The 14,783-nt window shown below is 41.9% G+C and overlaps 1 protein-coding gene across 1 annotated transcript; it reads right to left on the bottom strand.

Moving 5' to 3' along the window:
• Positions 1–4,176: 4,176 nt before the first annotated feature.
• On the bottom strand, positions 4,177–8,882 carry LOC143923361 (olfactory receptor 5B12-like). Its single transcript, XM_077446979.1, has 2 exons — positions 8,692–8,882; positions 4,177–6,414 (listed from the first exon to the last, which is right to left on the bottom strand). Exon 2 carries the CDS (start codon positions 5,559–5,561, stop codon positions 4,626–4,628), a length of 936 nt encoding a protein of 311 aa, XP_077303105.1. The 5' UTR covers positions 5,562–6,414; positions 8,692–8,882; the 3' UTR covers positions 4,177–4,625.
• Positions 8,883–14,783: the final 5,901 nt, after the last annotated feature.

The raw sequence follows: 14,783 nt of genomic DNA, 5'->3' as shown, positions 1-14,783 counted from the left end.
GTCTTGAGGATGGATCACTGGCCAGAGCTTGCACAGTATGCAATTGAGATACAGGCCTGTCCTGCATCCACCGTTCTTTCGGAATGCACCTTCAGTGCTGCTGGTAGCTTTGTAACTGATCACAGGGTGCGCCTGTCCACCGACTCGGTTGATCGACTGACCTTCATAAAGATGAATCAGTCTTGGATCACCACCAGCTACCAAGCACCTGAAGCTGATGTAACCGAATCATTTTTTTGGAAATATCACATTCCTTCAAGACTGCCTATGCCAGTGATGGCGAACCTTGGCACCCCAGATGTTTTGGAAATACATTTCCCATGATGCTCCTGCACTCTGCAGTGTAGTGGAGCATCATGGGAAATGCAGTTCCAAAACATCTGGGGTGCCGAGGTTCGCCATCACTGGCCTATGCTGATGCTGAGTGACTGTCCTGTTATGTTGACTGTCTATCCTCTTCCTCCTCCGCTGATATCTTGGAAGAACATTTTTGGTTCTGGGTGATGCCATCAGCTCAATTTTTCAGCCCCTGTTTAACAGGAGCGTGTAATTACAATTTTTGATGCAATGCGTTGCAGCAGGGCTTATTTCTGCACTACAAATAGAGTATATGGCAGAGGTTGCAGTGTCGTGGCACCAGCACCAGTGCCTAAGGCCCAATTTTTCAGCCCCTGTTTAACAGGGGCGTGTAATTACAATTTTTGATGCAATGCTTTGCAGCAGGACTCATTCCTGCACTCCAACTAGAGTATCTGGGAGAGGTTGCAGTGTTGTGGCACCAGTAAGCAGTGCCTAAGGCCCAATTTTTCAGCCCCTGTTTAACAGGGGCATGTAATTACAATTCTTGATATAATATTTCACAACAGGGCCCGTTCCTGCACCCACCGAGAGTAACTGTGAGGACTTACAGTGTTGTGGCACCAGCACCACTACCACCACCACAACCACCAAAGGACCTATTTTTCCACCACTGTTCAACAATGGCATGTAATTACAATTCTTGATATAATTGTTCACTGCAGGGCTCTCCAGCACCTACCAAGAGTAACTTTGAGGGCTTACAGTGTTGTGGCAACACCAACACCTTAGGCGCAAATTTCTGTAGAGCATATAGGGCAGGCCCCTACTTTTAAACATCCAACTTACAAACGTCTCCTACTTGCAAACGGAAGGAGACAACAGGAAGTGAGATGAAAAAAGACAGATGGCCAAAAAATTGTACAGGGGTGATAACCCTTCCCTGTTTTTCAAAAAGCTTAAAAATAGTTTTTTTGACTGGAGCTACACTTTAAAAATGTACCAGTTCTCCCACCTCTTTGACCCAGGTCTATGACTAGCACCAGCTTGGAGTCAGAACTATGGTATATTCGCTGTTTGATTGTGAAGTCAACTGTAATAGTTATTGCACTGTTACATTTTTCTGTTTAGTTTTGTTTTCTTTTGTTTTACTAGCCTTCTATTATTTACGTACTTGAACTTGATAAGCATCACCTGGTACACACGGTCTAGGCTATGTGCGTAAATTACTTTTGTATGTTCTCCTTTGTGCCTGGTCCGCTGCTGTTCCAGCTATATTTGTATGTTGTGTATTTCTTTTATGCTATCCCTTGATGCAGTCATGTACTTGTTTCTGTGGATCTACTTATTTTTCTTTTACTCCCAATAAAAACGTTTGTAATCAAAAAAAAAATGTACCAGTTCAAAATTACAAACAGATTCTACTTAACACAAAAAAACCTACACAGCTCCTGTCTTGTTTGCACCGCCTGTATACTCCTGTTCTGAGTATATAGGGCCTGGGGGCCCCACGCCTTTCCTTTTTTAAATATGGGTACGGGGTTCCCCTTAATATCCGTACAAGACCCAAAGGGCTGGTAATGGGCAGGGGGGGCTACCTATGGCATTTTTCTCAAAGATTTTCATCCATATTGCCGGAACCAGATATTACTTTAAAACCGCAAGCAGTTTTAAATGACTTTTTTTCCGTTAAATGTCATTTTGTGCAGGGACTGTTCTAAATACGGGGAAACACGTGCCACTTCACAGGCATACTATAGACACCCCCCACGCACGATATTTAAAGGAATATTTCACTTTTTTTTCAATTTAATCGTCATTAAAATCAGTCCTCCGGAAAAACCTGCTTTTTTTAAAACCTTTTTGGCATTGATCCATGTCCCCTAGGGCTCGAGCCAGGTCCCCAAACCCTTTTTAGGACAATATCTGGCATATTAGCCATTAAAATTAGCAATTTTTATTTTGAACGTTCGAGTCCCATAGACTTCAATGGGGTTCTAAAGTTCGCACGAATTTTAGGTCCGTTCGAAAGTTCTGGTGCAAACCGAACCGGGGGCTGTTCAGCTCATCCCTATTCAGGACTTTTTGTTCTTTACATTGAAGATAGTTCAGTGAAGTGGAAACAAAAAAAATGAATGTGTCTACAAGAGGTCTACTGAGCCAAAATGGCTGATGTTTATCTTATGCTAAAATATATACAGACATGGGTTTTGTTCTTATTGTTTTTTTTTTTTTCTTAAGAGGCCTTGTTCTTTGAAGAACATGGTCAAGTAACTCCTACCGTGTCTGGATTAATGTAAATTATGGCTTAGCCATCTGACCTCATAGTGGGTTACTTATTGGATTTATGCTACTGATTAATAACATGTTATCTTTTGTAACCAGTACGGTATGCTAATATGGACCAAAGAAAATTATTGTATGGTTTTGTACTTACCCGATCTTTTGAAAACACAGTGCTTGTGCTGTGTCATTTGGTACCTTCTATCACCTAAAAAAAACAGACTGATCTTGCCTGGCTATACCCTCCCCCCCGCAAACTGAACATGGTTTATCATGGCTGCTGAGCCTTGACACCATGGTCAGTTCACGTGCCTCTGTCAGCCATAGCTATCTCTGCTCTCCTCTGTCATCTTCCCCCCCTCGCCTGTCAGCTAGTCTGTACCACTATGCTCCCCTTCCATTCCCTTCACTTCATGCTGCTGTCATAACTGTACAACAAACATCCTATCCCCTCTATTAGCTATCATTAGCTATCCCAATGCCTACGCTGCAAAAAAAACTCAGATTATACCTCATAACTGAGTGTCTCCCAGCACTCACATGACTCATCGGCTCTCTTTCCTTCCCTCCTTCCTGGCTGACATCAGCAGCAGTGCTCGGCCCCACCCGCTATAGGGAGACACTCGGTTATAAGGTATAATCAGCATTTTTTTTGCAGCACAGACACTAGGATAGATAATGATAGCTAACAGAGTGTATGGGATGTTTGTAGTACAGTGGCTTAACAACCACTTTAACAATCAAGGGCTCATCAGCAGTCAGTGGGCTGTAACATGGCGACAAATAAAAAATCTGAAAAAACTCCACTATATCCACCCTCCCCCCCTGAATCCATACCAGCCCCAGTAATACTTGCCATTTTTTTCCTTGAGTCTATACATTTTTAAGTGGCCCATACTACTTTTTTTTATGTTTACACACTTCTGGTTGTATTCCTCTAGTTGCAGTCTGCCTAAGCTGTCACCCTTCCAAATACCATGTAAATATTTTTTTCCCCCAGAAAGGTTAACACATTTGACACTTTTTAGGATTTGATGCTGCTTTTTTCTTTTTTTTCCTAGCATGTACCAAAAGTTTTCCATTTTTTTACCCTATCATTTTGTCAAGCATAATTCTCAGGCTTCCCAAACCATTTTTCCCAGTTTGCATTATTTTCTGCTTTCTATTACTGGATCTTTTGGAGCCTGGTTCAGATTCCTATTCACACACTTCGATGGGACTTGTTATTACAAAGTCATGCATGAGGCAGATTTCCCTAGATGATACCATTCCAGGGTTAATCAACGTTAAACACGCACCTTTTTTTAGGTGTTAACAGCAGTTCCATAACTGTAGATGCTCCTCAGCTGACACCTGTTTTAAGTCATTAAGACATTATGGAAACTGGATGAAAAAGATTGAACTACAAGGTTTAAATGCCCCAAAACTCCCTCCCACCAGTCATTTGGATAAAAGGTCAAACAGCTTCAATAGTAGTCATCCCAGTAAACCCATCTTCGCAGCTGCAGGTTTAAAATAACTAGTTCTCAACTGTGTTGGAGTAGATACAAAATAATGATTGCAAAGTGCTCTCTTTGTTATAAGCTTTATTGCGTGAAGTGATATATCGTTATACATGTGCAGAGTTTGTGTGTATGTACTTAGACCCCTTTCACACAGGGCAGACTGTTGATCAGAGCATAATAGGTGGATGAAAGGTCCATGTACATTCTGTTCTCCTCTATGGGTGGTTGGGTGTAAATGGACTCCACTGTTTATATACACCCAACTGCCCTCCGATCAGATCCACCTAGACCTCCAGATTGGAGGTAGGCGGGTGTAAATGGACACAAGTCTGTTTACGATCGCTGGTCCATAGGGGTGAATGAAGGGTCTGATCAAGTCCACCTGAAAAAATGACAATTGAACCCAATTAATTAGACCCGTCGTGTGAAAGGGGCCTTACAGTTTCTAAAATCGCAGGTTATTTATGTTATTACATATGCATTGATAATAATTTAGCATTAGATGTGCAACTGAAAGGTAATATATCATTTATATAAATTCTATGTTAGAATGGAGATCATTTTTCTTGAAATATTTTGCAATGCTACTCTGAAATCCTGGTTCCTCAGACTGTAAATCAAAGGATTGAGGAGAGGAAGGATCACCGTGTAAAAAACAGACATCACTTTGTAACTGGCAAAATGATAACTAGAACCTGGAGTAAAATAATTAAGCACAACAGAGATATAAAATATAAACACCACTGTTAGGTGAGAGGTACATGTAGAGAAGACTTTTGTTTTGTTGTCTTTAACTTTCATTTTCAAGACCGTCTTAAAGATAAAGATGTAGGACAGGAGGATCGGAATAAAAGTCACCACTCCGAGAAAGCCATCAAAGAGAAAAATGAGCATGATATTGATGTATATGTCATTGCAAGAGATCTGAAATAACTGGGGCAAGTCGCAGAAGAAGTTTTTTATAATTTGTGACTGGCAAAATTTTAATTTCAAGGCATAAACTGTGTGAACCAAAGAATTGGTAAAACCGATACACCATACAATGGAGACCAGTTGTGCACACACTTTCCACTGCATGATCTGTGTGTAATGTAAAGGCTGACAAATGGCGACGTATCGATCATAGGACATGGTAGACAACAGAAACACCTCGCAACCGGCAAAGGACATAAAGAAGAAAACTTGGGTCATACAAGCTGTTACTGTACGCATTCTTCTCCCGGTGTGAAGGTCAAATAACATTTGTGGAGCAGTGACCGACGAACAACAGAGGTCCAATCCAGCCAGGTTCCCGATGAAGAAATACATAGGAACATGCAGGTGAGAGTCAGTGATAATGAGGGTGATGATCAGAAAATTCCCTATTAATGTCAGAAGATAGATGAGAAGGAAGAAAAGAAAGAGAGGGAGCTGAAGGGCTGGAAGGTCGGACAGTCCTGCGAGAAATAGCTCAGTATATATTGTCTGATTCCCCATTACAATATTTTTACTTACTTTTGAAAAGGAAAAAGTTAAAGAATAGCTCAGCTCAACTGTAGACTTCTGGGAAAATCAAAAAGGGTGGAAATAACTTTTGTAGCGGGCGCTCATCCGCTCAATGGACCAACTGCTTACCGAACACCTCTGGGTTGCCGTATGACATTAAAATTTTAATAAAATTACAGCACTGAAGATTAACTTCCCTTAAAGCGAAAGTTACATTTTTGGGTAGAACTCCGCTTTAATAACACTAAATCCAACATGGGTTGTGTACCAATTAAAAATCTATATTATATTTTTTTATTTGCTGTATTTTTTTCCATAAAAGTGACGTTACCATTTAAAGAAAGTTTTATAAGGATAATGTAAGTTTTACCTTTTTTTTTTCTAAAGAAAAAATATCAAATCCCAAAGTTACTGCGGATGGAATGATCAAAATTTTTTTTTCAGTTGTCAATTGTCTAAAACTCTGCAAAGGTCACAAACATGGATATGGATTTACAAAACTATAAAAGCATGCTTTTTCATGTGTAGAAAAGAAAATTAGAAAACTTAAAATTTCATTTTTTTCTGCAACTCAAACGTAGACTTCATTTATTCTAATTTAACATACTGAGTAGAGAAATTCTAGAAGCAAAAGTTGGGATATTAACCAAAGTTGTGCACAGAAACGATGAGTTATTTTCTTTTTTTTTCCATCAAGCAATTTAAAGCGTTCAAATTCTTCACGAATTCTCAGATATTGGATGTAACATTGAACTTACTGTAGGATGCTCTGAATAGAATGTAATATCAGTTGTCCATTAAAAAAAATACATATATTCCTCACAATATCAGAATCAGATTTTACCTGTAAGAAATTATTATTATTATAATTTTTGCCAAAGTCCAAGCTGTATGATAGAGAACTAAAAAAAGTTACAAAGTATTGTTAAGAGTTGACTGCATGTAGACAGGAAGCGTATATGAGGCTGGAGTAGATCAATAGCACTAGCATTGAAAAAAAATAAAAATAACAAAGTGAAAACAAGGATTTTAGGATAAAATTACAATTATACACAGTGCATACAGAAATATAAATGTTTTCTAGTTTGGTTTTTGGTTTACGTCAAAGTTTGCTAAAGATACAGCATAGATCTGGAATAAGCATGCTTCAAATGAGCTTTACAGATTAGCACCCCAGAATTTAAATGCATTATGAACCTTCCTACCTTGTGTTTTTCGTCTGCATTAAGATGCATTGATCATGTACTTTCATGTTGTCATTTGTTGCCCTTTAAACACAGCCTATAGTAGAGTAAATGATCAAATTCAGGTGTCAGAAGTTTTGGTTTGTGTTCAAACATGAGGCATGTGGCATGGCAATGATCAATTTAATGCATGGCATCTGTCTGTAGTGTGAGAACTGACACTAACTGTAAAGAAACGACATATCCCACAATCGCTGGGTCTCTCAGTCTAGTGTTCTGTAGGTGAGAGCTACACAGTAATTTGATCTGACACAGACACAAACAGGCTGAGCAATTAACAGAGAGGTCACCATGCAACAGTTGCAACACACTCTCACATTTGTGATGCAACAAGAAGGAAATGGTGAGCCATGCACTGGACTCTGTGTGACCTGGAAAAAGAAGTTGCCTGTCCCTTTAGCAAATAGGGGTAAGTTGGCTGCAGCAATATATAGACATAGGGGAATCGATTCGCCATGACACTACACACTGCAGCCATGACACTTGAGCCCATCATTCCAAAGTAAGGCAAACAAACCACACAGGAAATATAATTACACTAAAATCTAGTTAAAAACAGTTAGAGCATTTGAAAGTGTGCAATGCCTTTAAATTTACAGCATTATCTTAATGGTCGAAAAGGGAACTAGGCAACAACGGCCTATATTAATCTTTCATTACAGATTCCCTTTAATGTTCGAATGCCTGAAACAGTGTCCAGCAGTGTCCTGGTGATGTGAGAGCTGATGGCTATTGTGCAGGATGCATGAATGACCAAAAGACTCAGTTATCCTGACTGGGCATCATATGATGTCCAGCAGGATAAGCCACTTGTGCGCACAGAGCATCTCCGATCTTGGTAAATAGCCTATGATGTGGGCTCTTTACCACGTGACCAGCTGTGGCCAATCATTGCTGATCACAGCGGTAACAAGGATGTGTTGGTAATCAGCTTTCCTCAGTTCGTGCTGACAAGGCATGAGCAGAGGAGAGCCGATCAGTGGCTCTTCTGACAGGGAGGTCTGTGCTGATAATTTATGCATGGATTATCAGCACAGCCCCCATGAGAGGTGCCCACCACAGATGTCAATCAGTGCCCATCATATGCCAATCAGTGCCCATAACAAATGACAATTAGTGCCCATCAGGCAGTAATGCCTGTCAGTGTCCATCATAGATGCCACTCCATGCCCATCAGTAATGCCTGTCAGTGCCTCCTCATCAGTGCTCATGGGTGCCACCTATCAGTGTTACATATTAGTGCCTCCTCATCAGTGCCACCTTATCAGTGCCACCTCATTAGTGCCCATCAGTGAAGGAGAAAACATACTTATTTACAACATTTTAAAACATAAACAAAGAAATAACTTTTTTTTTCAAACATTTATGTTAAAAAAAATTTCAGCAGAAAACAGAAAAAAAATAAAATAAAAACAATGGTGATCAAATACCACCAAAAGAAAGCTCTATCTGTGGAAAAAAAATATATAAAAATGTAATATATGTACAGTGTAGCATAACCACACAATTGTCATTCAAAGTGTGACAGCTCTAAAAGCTGAAAATTGGTCTGGGCAGGAAGGGGGTGAAAGTGCCGGGTTTTGAAGGGGTTAAAGTCCTGCTATCCTTTTTCTGTCCTTGTTACCTTTTGTGAGCTCTTATGGGGAGGAAACTCTTACATTTTATTCAATTGTAAGTGTCTCCCTTTAGATTTTAAAGCGCTACACAAACTGTTGGTGCTATATAAATACATAATAATAATAATAATAATAATAATAATAATAATACTATCTATTACCAGTTTAAAAAAAAGGAAACAAAAAAAATAAAATAATAGATGACATTGACTAGGATGAGCTGGGTTTTACAAATGAAATAATAACTGACAGTAACCATACCTGTAAAACAAAAATAAAGAAGGAAATAATAGCCCAGATTTGTTTCAATGATCCAAAGGAAAATTCTTATAGAAGAGGATTGAGGAGAGTCAGCACTGGAAGGGTCAGTTCAGTTGTGAAGAAAATTTGCTGAATAAATTTAAATTCATGCAATAAAAAAAAGCAATGTGACATTTTGGTCACAGTACAGTTTTATGCGGCACACATACTGTACAGATACCGTATATTTATAATGCAGAAATGTCCCCTGCTATCTCCGGAGCACACAGGAGAGTGTATTGACTCTGTGTTCCTCCGAGATTAAATTAACATACAAATCCTCAAGAAATTAAATCTCTGCAGAAAATGAAGCATCAACCAAATGAATATACTCCTCAATGACACATTGGGGGGTTATCTACGAAAGGCAAATCCACTTTGCACTACAAGTGCAAACTACAAGTGCAAAGTATACCTGAACTTGCACTGAAAGTGCACTTGGAAGTGAAGTCACTGTAGATTAGGGATGAGCCGAACACCCCCCCGGTTCGGTTTGCACCAGAACTTGCGAACAGACTGAAAATTAGCGCAAACTTTAGAACAACATTAAAGTCTATGGGACTCGAATGTTCGAAATCAAAAGTGCTAATTTTAAAGGCTAATATGCAAGTTATTGTCCAAAAAAGGGTTTGGGGACTCGGCTCCTGCCCCAGGGGACATGTATTAATGCAAAAAAAGTTTTCAAAATGGCTGTTTTTTCTGGAGCACTGATTTTAATGACGCTTAAAGTCCCTGCGCAAAATGACATTTCTAAGGAAAAAAAGTAATTTAAAACTGCTTGTGGTTTTAATGTAATGTCTGGTCCCGGCAATATGGATGAAAATCATTGAGAAAAATGGCATGGGTAGCCCCCCTGCCCATCTCCAGGCCCTTTGGGTCTTGTACGGATATTAAGGGAAACCCCGTACTTAAATTAAAAAAAGGACAGGCGTGGGGCCCCCAGGCCCTATATACGCAGAACAGCAGTATACAGGTGGTGCAAACAAGACAGGGACTGTAGGTTTGTTGTTAAGTAGAATCTGTTTGTAATTTTGAACTGGTACATTTTTAAAGTGTAGCTCCAGTAAAAAAATCTATTTTTAAGCTTTTTGGAAAACACAGAGAAGGGTTATCACCACTGTATATATTTTTTTTCCTGTGCGTACCTCTTCAGAAGATTTCACCTCACTTTCTGTCCCAATGACAAATGTTTTTTGAAAATTTTGAGTTTTTAGTAAAATAAGGATTGGGATAAAGCATCATTGGAGAGGAGACACGATTTTCCCATCTCAGCTCTTACAGGAGAGAATTTCCCTTCCTAGGTGTAGATTTCATCTCACTTCCTGTTGTCTCCTTCCGTTTGCAAGTAGGAGATGTTTGTAAGTTGGATGTTTGAAAGTAGGGGCCTGCCCTATATGCTCTGCAGAAATTTGGGCTTAAGGTGTTGGTGTTGCCACAACACTATAAGATCTCAAAGTGAATACTGGTGGGCGCTGGAATGCCCTGCTGTGAACTATTATATCAAGAATTGTAATTACATGCCATTGTTGAACAGTGGTAGAAAAATTGGGCCTTTGATGGTGGTGGTGGTGCTGGTGCCACAATACTGTAAGTCCTCACAGTTACTCTTGGTGGGCGCTGGAATGGGCCCTGCTGTGAAATATTATATCAAGAATTGCAATTACATGTACCTGTTAAACAGGGGCAGAAAAAATGGGCCTTAGGCACTGGTGCCACAACACTGCAACACCTCACAAAAACTCTAGTTGGAGAGCAGGAATGAGCCCTGCTGCAAAGTATTGGATCAAAAAATTGTAATTACACGCCCCTGTTAAACAGAGGCTTAAAATTTGGCCTTAGGCACTGGTGCTGGTGCCACGACACTGCAACACCTCACAGATACTCTAGTTGGAACGCAAGAATGAGCCCTGCTGAAAGTATTGCATCAAAAATTGTAATTGCATGCCAATGTTAAACAGGGGCTGAAAAATTGGGCCTTAGGCACTGGTGCTGGTGCCACAACACTGCAACCACTCATAAATATTGTAGTTGAATGCAGCAACGAACCTTCCTGCAAAATATTGCATCAAAAATTGTAATTACACGCCCCTGTTAAACAGGGGCTGAAAAATTTGGCCTTAGCCACTGGTGGCGGCGCCCAGAGCATGATCATTGAGGAGGAAGAGGATAGTCACTCAGCATTACAGGATAGTCACTTAGCATCAGCATAAGCAGTCTTGAAGGGATGTGACATTTCAAAAAAAATTATTCGGTTACATCAGCTTCTGGTGCTTGGTAGCTGGTGGTGATCCAAGACTGATTAATTTTAATGAAAGTCAGGCGATCAACCGAGTCGGTGGACAGGTGCACCATGTGATTGGTTACAAAGCCTCCAGCAGCACTGAATGTGCGTTCCGAAAGAACGATGGATGCAGGACAGGCCAGTAGCTCAATTGCATGCTGTGCAAGCTCTGGCCAGTGATCCATCCTCAAGACCCAGTAACCCAGAGGATTTTCGGTGGGAAAGGTGTCCAAGTCTGACCTTGCCCCTAGGTATTCCTACACCATGTAAATCAGACGCTGGTGATGGTTGCTGGAACCCAATCATACCTTGGGGCTGTGGACTAAAAAATTGTCTGAACGCATCAGTCAGATGGCCACCTTCTCCACCGCTCCTTCTGTGACTGCCCGAAGCCTCAGCAACACGTTGTCCAGGACCAGGAATTTGTAACCTCCCAGTCTCTGAGATTGCGTTGCACAGACCTTTCTGAAAGGCCTCCCCGAAGATGTTTCATCCTCTGCTCCCTCTTCAACGACAAGAAAAGGTCTGAAAACTTACCCTTGTAACGTGTATCAAGAGAGTTGCCAGCCAGTAATGATCCCTCTCCTTGATCTGCTGAATATGGGGATCCTTCCACAGGCTTTGCAGGATCAGGGAGGCCATGCAGCATAGGTTAGCTGAGGCATTCGGTCGGGAGTCCTCTGGGTCACTAAGAATGACATGATCCGCAGCCACCTCCTCCCAGCCACGTACAAGTCCACGGGTTTCTTGGAACTGTAAATGATTCCTAAAAGACTGCTGCTGCTGCTGCTGCTGAGTTCCAGGCTCCACCTCCATGCTGACACAATCCTCCTTCTCCTCCTTCTCGTCCTATTCCTGTGTGATCGGCGGGCAAGCAGGAACACTGTCTGGATAAAGGGGGCCTTGAGAGGCAAGGAAGTCCTCCTCTTCCTGCCTCTGTTCTGCCTGAAGTGCCCTGTCCATAATTCCATGCAGCGTGTTCTCCAACAGGTGGACAAGAGGGACAGTGTCACTGATGCATGCACTGTCACTGCTCACCATCCTCATGGCCTCCTCAAATGGTGACAGGACAGTGCATGCATCCCTGGTCATGGCCCACTGGCGTGGGGAAAAAAACAAGCTCCCCTGACCCTGTCCTGGTGCCATAGTCACACAAGTACTCATTAATGGCCCTCTGCTGCGTGTGCAGCTGCTGCAGCATGGCCAACGTTGAGTTCCACCTTGTGGGCATGTCACAGATTAGGCGGTTCTTGGGCAGGTTAAATTCCTTTTGGAGGTCAGCCAGCCAAGCACTGGAATTATATGACCAGCGGAAATGCACACAGGCTTTCCTGGCCTACCTGAGGACATCCTGTAAGCCCGGGTACCTGCTCAAGAACCACTGCACCACCAAGTTAAGGATGTGAGCCACACAGGGCACATGGGTCAGTTGTCCCTGTCGGAGGGCAGAGAGGAGGTTGGTGCCATTGTCACAAACCACCATTCCTGGATTAAGATGGTGTAGCATCAACCACCTCTCAGCCTGCCCCTGCAGAGCTGACAGAATCCAGTGTGGCTCCTGTCCCCCAAGCACCCCAGTGCAAGCACGGCATGGCATCTTTTTTGCCTGCGTACTTGCGTAGCCCCTTGAATGCCTACGGAGCACCACTGGTTCCGAGGACAAAGCATAGGAAGAGGCCATGGAGGAAGAAGAAGAGGAGGGGGTGGAGGAGAGAGGTGTGTCACAATCACCAGTAGTAGCATTTTGGAGGCGTGGTGGCCTCCGACTGTAATTTCAACAGTTTCAAATGAAATTCAAAAACACTGTCTGTCCGTCTATATCTCTCCACCAAGGCAACACACTACACAATGCCTCATATAGTGTGGGGTGTGTACTAGACCCCCTGAGCCATAATTGCCCAAAGCCACCCTGGCTTTGGCCAATTATAGCTCGCTATTCAGATGGTGCTGTGATTGGCCAAGCATGCGGGTCATAGTGCATGCTTGGCCAATCATCAGCCAGCAATGCACTGCAATGCCGCAGTGAATTATGGGCCTTGACTCACCACTCGAATTTGGTGCAAACAGCCCATAATGTTCAGAATCTGCCGAACGGGTGAACAGCTGATGTTCGAGTCGAACATGGGTTTGACTCGAACAGGAAGCTCATCCCTACTGTATATCCGAGGGGGGACATGCAAGGAAAATAAAAAACAGCATTTTAACTTGCTCATGATTGGATAATAAAATCAGCAGAGCTTCCCCTAATTTCAGATCTACCCCTCAGATCTACAGCGACTGCACCTCCAAGTGCACTTGTAGTGCAAAGTGGATTTGACTTTCGTAAATAACCCCCATACTTTGTTCCTTTTATGAGGTTACTTTCACACTGGGGAATTGGGGGCGTCGGCGGTTTTTGCAACGCTTTTTGGCCGCTAGCGGAATGCTTTTAACCCCCATTAACGGGGATTGAAAAAGGTTTAAAAGCGCCCCCCAAAAGCGCCACTTTTTTTGCGGCATTGTCCATTGATTTTAATGGGGTGGCGCTTTACAGCGTCTCCAAGATGTGGCTTGCAGGACTTTTTTTTAGCATCCTGCCAGCGCACCACTCCAATGTGAAAGAACTCGGGCTTTCATATTCTAGTGAGAGGAGAGGCTCTTTCAAAGCGATTTGCAGACGCTATTTTTATTGTTATAGCGCCTGTAAATTGCCTCAGTGTGAAAGCAGCCAAAATGAATATGTTGTATAACATTTTACTGATAGATGTTTCTTGAACTTATTAAAGTTTAAAATAAAAAGTTGTGATGCTGTAAAGAAGAAACAACAAATGGGATAATGTTAAGCAATTGGCAAAACATTATAAAACATTAAAATAAAATTCACACAGAGGAGGCAACAAAAAAAAGGGGCCAATCACAATTTTAGGAAGGTCTTTTCTCCACTTGCTCTCCAGAGATTATGTTGGGTCTTTCAAATACAGTGAAATAAATTATTTCCTAATTTCCAATTAGATGCAAAGTCTTGTAAGAGCAGGGGAATTGCACAGAGCAGCTTTGTGAATCGAAATGACTATGGCAAAGGTTTCACATTCAAATGTTTTTTTTCATTCATTATTTATTGAGTTTGTAAAATCAGAAACATGAAGAAAATCAAGAAGCAAGTGGATATATCAGTAATCACAAAAATGTAGGTTACAAAGCTGTGACAAAGTCATAGCAACAATGCCAAGACAAACAAAAAGGTAAACTCCTGTGGTCACCAGGGAGAAATGTGCAGGCTTCCAAGGGTGCTTATCCAAAGTGATCCATATATAAAATCAAAGAAGTGTCAAACTCCCATCCAACTAAGAATAGACTAGCAGTCTCAGCCCATGAGTCTCCACCAAGCTCCCTGACCTGTTTTGCTCTGCCCACAGGAGCTTAACCACTTAAAGGGATTGTAAACCCTCATGTTTTTTCACCTTAATGCATCCTATGCATTAAGGTGAAAAAGCTTCTTTACTGACCGACCCCCCAGCCCCCCGTTTTACTCACCTGTAATTCCTACTCCAGAGACGCACTTCCCCTCTGCCCATTGTCTTGGCTCTTGATTGGATAGATTGATAGCAGTGCAGCCATTGGCTAACACTGCTGTCAATCAAATCCAATGACACAGGCACCGGGGGGGGGGGGGGGCAGGTCTGACATTCTGCATCTATGGACACAAATGCTGGACTCAGCAGCGTGCCCGCAAGGTAATCCCCAGGGAGATCGCTTCTCCTAGGGGGTTATATGATGCGGGGAAGAGCAACCA

This window comes from Lithobates pipiens, unplaced genomic scaffold, assembly GCF_037356315.1.
Source record: "Lithobates pipiens isolate NorthernLeopardFrog02 unplaced genomic scaffold, aLitPip1_a1.2 Scaffold_22, whole genome shotgun sequence".
NCBI classification, from domain to species: Eukaryota; Metazoa; Chordata; class Amphibia; order Anura; family Ranidae; genus Lithobates; species Lithobates pipiens.
The sequence above is the reverse complement of the archived record's forward strand: the minus strand, read 5'-3'. Positions and strand labels throughout refer to the sequence as shown.

What these genes read in the sequence shown, in the direction of transcription:
- LOC143923361 (XM_077446979.1), bottom strand. Translation starts at nt 5,561, where the DNA reads ATGGGGAATCAGACAATATATACTGAGCTATTTCTCGCAGGACTGTCC.